Genomic DNA, 9,362 nt, shown 5'->3' with positions numbered 1-9,362 from the left:
TCTTCTGCTTATTCCCTGCACTGCTGTCCGTGTGGTTTCAATGCTTGAGCTTAGCACACAGCTCACATGTCTATCCCAGCAGCAGTCTTAGACCACACACCTGACCAGGACAAAAACGTCTGACACACACACACGTATGTAAATACATGTAATACATGATGCATATACGTATATAAAATATTTTAAGACACAGTTTACTATTGTAGCCTTGGCTGTTCTGGAACTCACAGAGATCCATCTGCCTCTGCTTCCTGGGTACTGGGATTAAAGACATGTGCCACCAAGCCCAGATATATGTATGAACTTTTTACTAAATTAAAAACAAGCTTATCAAGACCCCTTAACTCAGAGGACAATTTTATCACTTCACCGGTTCACATAAAGTTTGGCAGAACACAAAGTTTAAACTAAGAAACCGCTCCTGAATGGAAACTTCATTATACCCAATGCACATATTTAAAATACCGTTTATTGTGATTTAACATTAATTAGCATAACATCTAAGAGCAGTGTCAGGTAACTTTGACACCTTTTCCACAGGACACTGAGTTCACTGGCTCATTCATTATGTCAAAGCAAGGAAAGAGAAGCATTAGCAAAAAGGTGCAATAGTTTACTGTTGTGTTTAAAAAATATGTATGCACACTGCATTCATTTAGATATATATATTCTTTAAAAGTTATGGAAAAGGAGAGTTCACAGGTTACTGTGTCTACACACGTTGTAATACAACAAAGATGATGTAGAACATAAAACAATCCTCAGATACACAGTTCAGCAACTCAAAGTTTCCACTAGGAGACTAACAGGTTCCAGTAGTTAGTGAGATCTAAGAGGACGTCTGCAGCATCACACAGTCAGACAGAACCAGCCCAGAGAGCACTGTGGTCAACGTCACATCTGCATGCCAGCTCACCTGACAGGGCGCTTTATTTCCACTCACTGAATATTTTGGATCATCCATTTACATTGATCTGTGACATTACTTGGGAAAATGGAGAAAACTATATTAAATCTAGGTTTAAATTTTGTATTTACAGTAGAAAGGAAGTTAAAGAAAATTTAAGTTTGTAAAAATCAAGATTAAGTTTGCAAAAATCAAGACGTGGTAGTCTTCTCGCTGGTGGGATTAGACCTGCTGATTCATTCTAGTGCTGTCCGTCTTCTAAAAGAATGTATACTTTAACCTCCTTTAAAACTCAATGTTGACCAAGACATTGATTTTGGCAGGAAACAGGATTTTAGAAATTTGGGCCTTATTGTCAGTAAGTCCATCCCCATGTTCTCCTGTGGACACATCACCGTCCGTCCGGCTGCTCCTCACTCCCGTCCCTGACTCTCCTGTTCCCTTCAGCCTCTTCCCCTTGTTACCTCATGAGATGCTCTTCATCCATCAGCAATACTAAGAGAAAAATACATTATACGTTCAAATATGACTCCAGACTTTTATATGCCCTTTGGATGCCGTGTCCCTGGGCTCTTGAATTACACTCAGGACCAAGAAGCCTCAGGTATGCTTTACTCTTAACTGATTGGCTAAAATGCACATGACACCTTATACTGAAGGTATACAAACGTTTTAACATACAAAAATTGTTTTTTGCAAGAGTTAAACTAAATAACTCATATTATGTGTACAAAATCCCCTCTGTGAAAAATAAGGGGCTTTCTAAACTAATAAAAAAGGACGTTCTTCAAAAATTATAGTTTATTAAAATGACTTTTTTTTTGGCAAACAGTTACTTCAGGCAAGGGAATTTCATACTATGAGTAAAATTCCGAACAAATCTTAAGGTATTTTTAAAAAATGATGTGCCAATGTATACTAATGTTCTAGAATCTTGCAGAAGCTTTTAAAGCATTCCATTAATGCCCATGGAAACAATGGGGGGGACCCAAAGATACAGTCGGTAACCATGACAAAATTATAGTCTGAGTAGCAAGTGAAGCGCTGTGAAGAAGTAAGAATTCTCTCTTGTTCACTGCAATTTCTTTCCCACATACATGATGTAGAGAGCCTGCAGTGACAGGCAGCGCCTGCACATGAGCAGCCATGACAACGCTCCATGAGGGCAGAGCTAAGTAAAACCAGCGACTGTTGAACAGTTTAGTCATTTTTGGACATATAAAAAGAGATGAATTTGAAAGTTTTCAATAATATTTTTCTTTTAGTAAAAACTCTTTCCAGTTTTTTAAAGTCTAGTTTGCTACGTACTCCCAATCTGATCTACCACCGTATATTAACGATTAACTAAAATACGGTATTTAACTGTGCAATGCCACAATGTAACATACAAATTACAAAAAGACTACTTAGGCCTCAACTTTCTCCTTTTTTTTGTTCTTTTTGAGAAAAGAAGGCGTGCGGAATTTCTTCTTTTTCTTGGATGGTGACTTTGAAGGCGAGCCGTCAGGTGACAGGACATCTTCAGTTCTTTCTGGGGACTTAATAGTGATCTCGATGTTCTCTATGGTCGTGCTTGTTGTTAGTCTACTGACTCGCTGAGCAAGCTCATCTTCAACATCATGCATGTCGTCCTTGCCGTTCACAATCATGATAGGCGCGTCCATGGAGGTGAAGCTCTTGGAAAATAGCTCGTGGTTTTCTACAAAAGGAGAGGGTTTGGGTGGATTAGATTATTTATTTAGTCAACATTTCTGTTTTGTTTGCAAAACTGAGATTTAGCAATGTCCTGAGCCATTCATTGCTTTAGTTTTAATGAGGATGGATTATTATTTTAGTAACATATGTATCTATTAGCATGAAGCTAACCTTCTTAAATGATACAAAGGGAAGAGAAGACAAGTGTTGAACAGTCAGAACTGTAGTCTCATGATCTGTTTTCCCATTGTAAATCCAATCATTATAAGCAAAGATGATGACGGTACATGTTTGAGGATCATTTGACATTTAAAACTGTACACAACTTCATGCTATTGATTAGAAGGTGCATGACACGGCAAGTCATTTTAATTCCACAAATTCATACAAACTATGGGTTGGCTCAAACCAGGCCAAAGTGAGTCAGTGAAAACCACAGTGAGTAAAAGTAGCACCTGTCTATCTCCTACGTGTGGAACACTCGGACAGAGGGACTGTGATCAAGCGTCTGATCGCTTCCATGGGGACAAATGACAGAACTTACGAGGTGACGACTGTGGGGAGTTACATTGAATACCTTCTAATCTCTCAGGGACACTTTGCGGTGACTGGGTTTGAGACTGAATTTGTGAAACAGATGCAGCGTCATCTGAGAGTGATTCTTGCTCAGCGTCTGTTGAATAAGATGTTCAGTTAAAAGCCATGCAGACAAAACAAGGTAGTTTACGGTTTCAGAGAGGTTAGTGTGCACATCCAATGCCTGCTCACAGAGACGGCAAGCTCATCAGCGACGAACTGAACATGCTAACCGTCATCCCACAGGTCAGTCAGTCACTAGGATTCTGAGGAGGCTGATGTGTTAAACTTCTGGCCATGAACAGTAATTTGCATACTGAGTTAAAAGAAGCATGGATATTGGCAGCCCAGATGAAGACTACATATGCTTTAGCTTTTGCTAGTACAGGAAACCAAAATATCCAGTTAGATGAAAAGACTGACAAAGCCTAGCAGGTTTGCTACATGAACGAGGCAGAGGTTCCACTGAGTCCCTAGCAATTTCCGGTTAGTGATTCTGGTTAGAGCAGTATTAGCGAGCTTATGCAGGAATGTAAAAGGAACCAGCTACAAAACTATATGTAAAAGGTGACATCCAGAGTATGGTATTTGTTACCTGGCATCGTTAGGCTTTCAAAAATAAGAGATTTATAAAATATAAAAGATGTTTCCATCTTATGTTAGAACAAACAAGGTAAATATGCCACTTAGAACTACTTTCTGTAAGTACATTAATGACTAGGGTAACTGTTTTTGTACTAAAGGCACAAATATACTAATAAAAATGATTTCTTGGATGGTCCAGGTGTCATCTAACACAGATAACAATTCTTTTATTATTGAGTGTTTTCCTCAGGTAGAAATGCTAGCTGTAGCTAAATGCAGACGCACCACCGCAGAGGCTCCTACTGGACCAGAGACTTCTAATCCTCCTCCTTGAATCCTTCCTGCCCAGACATCTTTACACACAATTCATGGTGTTTCAGGTGGCTGAATGCCCCAGCCCCAGTGCCCCAGCCCCAGTGCCCCAGCCCCAGTGCCCCAGCCCCAGTGCCCTGCTAAGGTCAATCCTTAATTCTGGAGCAAAGCAGAGCTAGGACTCAAGTACTAGTGCTTCTTACTAACAATTTATTATTATTATTATTATTATTATTATTATTATTATTAACTCGATCTCCCATTTAGCTTAGGCTACTCTTCAGAAAACCCTCCTGGCTCAGCCTTGGGTGCTGGGGGTCACAGGCATGCACCTCTACTGTTGGCCCTTCATCATCAGTCCTTAACTATCCCATTAGAAACTTACAAAGACCTGCAACAACAGAAAAACTCCACTGCATTAGAGCAGCCATGTGTCCAGGAAAGTCACTTCAAATTCCTAGCAGTTTACATTAAATGTTGACTTTGAAATGACTATATTGGCAACTTGAGACACCAGGAACAGAGATTTCACAAAGCATTAAAATCATGTACTGGAGAATCCACCACTAAAAATCCACATACTCTGCAATGTTCAAAGCAAGACCTGTATTTACTGTGTCTGGAAATTCTTTATTCCTATGGCCTTGGTGTTATAGATTGTATGATAATACAGCCCATGTTTTGATTATGTTCCAAGAAGAACAGGTTCCTCTGTCTGAGCTGCAGAGTGGTTCTGTACTCGGAAAGGTCTAGAACAGAGGAGCTTGAAGAGCGCGCAGAAGCCCTGCCTCTGTCCTCCGGCTTGGGTGCTCTATGTGGTCAGTGCGCTGACCCTGGACCTAACCTAAGCAGGAACTCACCATCCAGGCCTTGCTGCTTTCTCTCGATTGTCTTCGTATACTCTTCAAGTTCTCCTTCCATGAGATGACTGAACGGGTTAGGAGGAGCTGGTGGGCCCTGATCATCATCTTCAAACTGCATGGTCTTACAAAGGAAAACCCAACAGGTTACATTCATTACCAAGTGCTTTACATATCTTTACCTACCTGTTGCCTATTTACACCGTCTCCTCCACACACACACAAATTATATACTCATATAGATGTTAGTGATTACCTACTTCATAGCAACTGTAAGAAATGACAAAGCGACATGCTTTTTAACTTTTAAAATATTCTTATCAGATTATAAACAGAGCTACCATATGACCCAAGTATACAACTCCTGGTATATCTATCTGAAGCAGTCAAAGTCAAAATATAACCGAGTTCCATGGAGAAAGATGAGTGATGAAAGAAAACGTACACATACACAAACAAGCATTACTCAGCCACAAAGACCAACAAAGTCAGACTATCAGAGGAAAATGGCTTCAGCTGGAGATCACTGGTCAGTGAAAATGACTGAGCACAAGGAGGCCTGACAGCAGCTTTCTGTCCTGTGTGAAATCTAGAGTGAAAGGGGATCGTGAAAACAGGAAGGGGCTGGGGAGGGGTAAGCAAGAGTAAGGGGTGGGGTGGGGGACGTAAGTATGACCACATGTGAGGAAAAGTTCCAAGGACCATTGGGATTGTACTCATGGTACGACATTTCCTCATCTGAAATAAGTTTTGCTAAAAAGTCACTTTAATCAGTTATAATTTTTGAAAAGTTCTATGGGTTTCAAAATTTCTAACTTTGAAGTACTTACTCCAAGGCCTGAGGTGACTTGTACAACACGAGGGGAGACGTTTAGCTGCAGTCTTCTGTCTATGGTTTTGCTCAGGATTACTTGGGGTATTTGGGGTCCTCCTTTGTACTTCCAGGTGAATTTTAGTTTTGTTTTCATTTTGTTTAATTTTTTAAAAAAGATTTATTTAATGTATGTGAGCACACTGTAGCTGTCTTCAGACACAGCAGAAGAGAGCATAAGATCCCATTACAGACGGTTGTGAGCCACCATGTGGTTGCTGGGAATTGAACTTAGAACCTTTAGAAGGGTAGGCAGTCAGTGCTCAGGTCAGTGCTGAGCCATCTTTCCAGCCCTGGTATGTTTTTCACAGCAGTGTCAGAACTCCAAGTCCTATTTAAGGTCTTTGATACATTTTGCATTGATTTCTGTGTAGGGTGAGAAGTAGGGACCTAGTTTTAGCCCTCTAAAAGTGCATAAGCAGTTCCCTGCCTTTTCTTGATACACATCTTTGGTACTTTGTCACAGGTCCCATGGGTTCTGGGCTCTCTCTTCTCTCTCTCTCTCTCTCTCTCTCTCTCTCTCTCTCTCTCTCTCTCTGTGCATATGTGTGTGTGTGTGTGTGAGACTACTGAATCTATAGATGGCTTTCCGTAACAAAGCTATTCTCTTAATAAGGATAATTGAATTTCATAGTCTCCTCTGTCCTTTTCTCCTCCTCTTGCTCACTGCTCAGGAGTGTCTTATCTCTCTTTAGTCTTTCTTCACTCAGTACGATGTTAGTTACAGGCCTACTATACACTGGCGTTACTATGCTGACGTACAAAATGTCTATTCCTAATGTTTTTCAGGATTTTTGTTTGTTTTTTGGTTTTAGAGACAGGATTTTCAGTGTAGCCCTGGCTGTCCTGGAACTCATTCTGTAGACCAGGCTGGCCTCAAACTCAGAGATCCACCTACTTCTGCCTCTCAAGTACTGGAATTAAAGGTATGTACCACCATGTTCAGCTTCTTCAGGACTTTTATCATAAAGGTATGTTGAATTTTGACAAAGGCTGTTTTTTGCATCTATTGAGATGAACATGTGATTTTCACTGTCTCGTGTTTACGTGTTGTATGTCTATGTGCCATATGTCTACTGATTTGCAGATGTCCAGCCAGCTTTACATTCCTACAATGAAAGCAACTAGATCACAGTGTGATCTTTCAATATCTTAAGTTTAATCTGTAAACATTGTATTGATGATTTATGCATCTATGTTCATCGAGAAAACCGGCCTGTAGCTTCCCCATGGTATCTCTATCTGGTGGGGTGACTACGGCATTACTGTGCATGCAGAGTGAGTACGCGTTCCTCTGCCAGTTTATGAGCTAGGAGTTGGAGGAAAAATGGTCTTCTACAAGGTCTGATAGAATCCAACCGTGATGCTGGAGGCCAAGGGTTTCTTTGTTGGGAGACTGTTACTGCTTTGGTCTTGACTCTTGTTATTGATCTGTTGAGTTATTTTTATTTCTTTGTTTTTAAGCTACTTGGCCCACTTTGATAAGCCATACATACATAGAAATTTATCAATTTCTTCTAGATTTTCTAACTTATTAGAATATAAATTTTGAGAGTACTCCCCAGTGATTTCCTGAGTTTCAGTATCATACTTTTCAGCTCTAACTGTATTCTGTGGGTCTCCTTTCTCGTCTGTTTACAATGGCCTATGTGTTGTCAGTCTCTATGGATCTAGCTGTCTGTGGATATGTAGAGCCTCCACTCTGACCTTTATTCTCTTCTCTTACTAAAGTTGGAGTTGGCTTATAATTCTCAGGTAAATCACTAAGGTTATTTATTTGCAATCTCTTTTGTGTGTGGTTCTGAGGATCAAATCAAAGGTCTGAGAAGAACTAGGGTAACGGACCCCTGAACACAATGCTAAGAACTATGGTAATGGACCCCTGAACACAATGCTAAGAACTATGGTAACGGACCCCTGAACACTATGCTAAGAACTATGGTAACGGACCCCTGAACACAATGCTAAGAACTATGGTAACAGACCCCTGAACACAATGCTAAGAACTATGGTAACAGACCCCTGAACTCAATGCTAAGAATTATGGTAACGGACCCCTGAACACAATGCTAAGAATTATGGTAACGGATCCCTGAACACAGTGCTAAGGCAAAAGAAAAGCAACTGCCAACTCAAGCCTGGGAGTTTGTGTAAGAAAGGAAAGAAATGTAACCATGGGAGACCCACCTGGCTCAAATAGTAAACACATAATAACATAAACCCTGAAAGGTGGTTTATTAACAAGCAAACAAAAATCAAATGCAACACAGCTCCCAGGAGGCAGTGTGGAGGACCTGAAGCACTCTGTGAACAGGCTGAACTAAATGTTCATCCATAAAAGGGTCACTGCTCTTCTTATTTTTGAGATAAACTTTATTCCATATTTAACAGTGTCTGAAATCGGGAATTGGCAGTGCCTTTCCTCTTTAAGTGAGAAACAAGTAATACTTGACACCTGACAAATGAATCAGGGTTTAAAACTAATAAACCGAGAGAAAGCAGATACATTTTTTTAGATGGGTGTCATGCTCTGCTGTCTGGGCTGTCCTCGAACCTGCAGTGCTCCTTCCTTGTCCTTAGGACAAGGAACAGTTCACCTTTGCCTCTGAAAATGTGGATGAAATGTGGCATTTAAGTTTTATGGTTTCTTTTCATTTTTTTAAAAAACGGTTACTCTCAGCAACTTTAGTAAGAAAAGAGAGAAGAAATTAAAAAGCAAAACATTTTTGTGGAGGGTGGGGCCCTGAGACAGTGCTTCAAACTTACAGAGGGTGGCTTGTCCACAACGATCCCCGCCAGCAGCTGAGACTGTGGCCCTGCTGTCTTCAGGTCATAGCGATTCTGTTCCCGAATCTGAACGGAAATAACAAGCTCTTGGGTGACCATGACGACAGCCTCTGCTTTCTCTTTTCCTAAAAGCTTATTGTCTTACATTCTCGAGTAAGAGTCTTTAATTTTCATCTCCATGAAGCCCTTTCCACCATGTGAACTGGAGCTAGCACTAATCTCCACCCCCTGGCATTCAGTGTCCTACTGTCTTACCTGTGAGAGAACTGTACTTCTCATGAGCACAAGGACTTTAAAGCACAAAGGTGTTGAGGATTTTCTTCTCATAGAGCCTGTTCACTAATGACTAGCACAGAGCTGGAGGTATCCAATCAAGCTAAAATTCATGCATTTAACCCTTAGGTATTCAAATTTCCAAGCTTATGCCCAGATGCCACCCCTGGTGATTTAACCACTGAACAGGGCAAAAATTGTAGTGAGAATTTTGGTTTCTTAAAAAAAAAAAAAACAAACCAGTTACATTATGCGAATGTGATTTGTTTTAACACCAGGGGTGGGCTATGGGGCTACTTCTGATTGTTCACAGCCACCGGGTGTGACTGTCTCGTGCTCTAGGAGGGGTGTGATTTTTGCCAGTTGCAGGTAGTTTAGAGTTCTGGGAACTCTGGAGAGGGTATGAATGCGAGAGCCCCGAGAGGGCCTGGGGTGGCTGCTGCAGCACCCTCCCTCCACCCTCCCCTGCAGCAGCGCCCTGTACCCTCCCCTCCAC

At 41.0% G+C, this 9,362-nt stretch overlaps 1 protein-coding gene across 5 annotated transcripts in view; it reads right to left on the bottom strand.

Annotated features, from left to right (window-relative positions):
• Positions 1–449: 449 nt before the first annotated feature.
• Positions 450–9,362, bottom strand: part of Add3 (adducin 3) — a 114,417-nt gene continuing 105,504 nt past the window's right edge. For 4 of the 5 annotated variants that reach the window (XM_028775658.1, XM_028775671.1, XM_028775661.1 and 1 more), the window contains exons 12-15: positions 8,573–8,659; positions 4,936–5,059; positions 3,180–3,275; positions 450–2,606 (exon numbers count right to left, since the gene is read on the bottom strand). In XM_028775658.1, coding sequence (XP_028631491.1) covers positions 2,314–2,606; positions 3,180–3,275; positions 4,936–5,059; positions 8,573–8,659 — 600 coding nt within the window. In that variant the 3' untranslated portion in view covers positions 450–2,313. The remainder of the gene's footprint in view (positions 2,607–3,179; positions 3,276–4,935; positions 5,060–8,572; positions 8,660–9,362) is intronic. The other variant, XM_028775680.1, reaches the window with a different exon arrangement.

The sequence above is a fragment of the Grammomys surdaster genome, unplaced genomic scaffold, assembly GCF_004785775.1.
Source record: "Grammomys surdaster isolate TR1022 unplaced genomic scaffold, NIH_TR_1.0 66, whole genome shotgun sequence".
NCBI classification, from domain to species: Eukaryota; Metazoa; Chordata; class Mammalia; order Rodentia; family Muridae; genus Grammomys; species Grammomys surdaster.
This window is presented reverse-complemented; position numbering and strand designations above follow the sequence as displayed.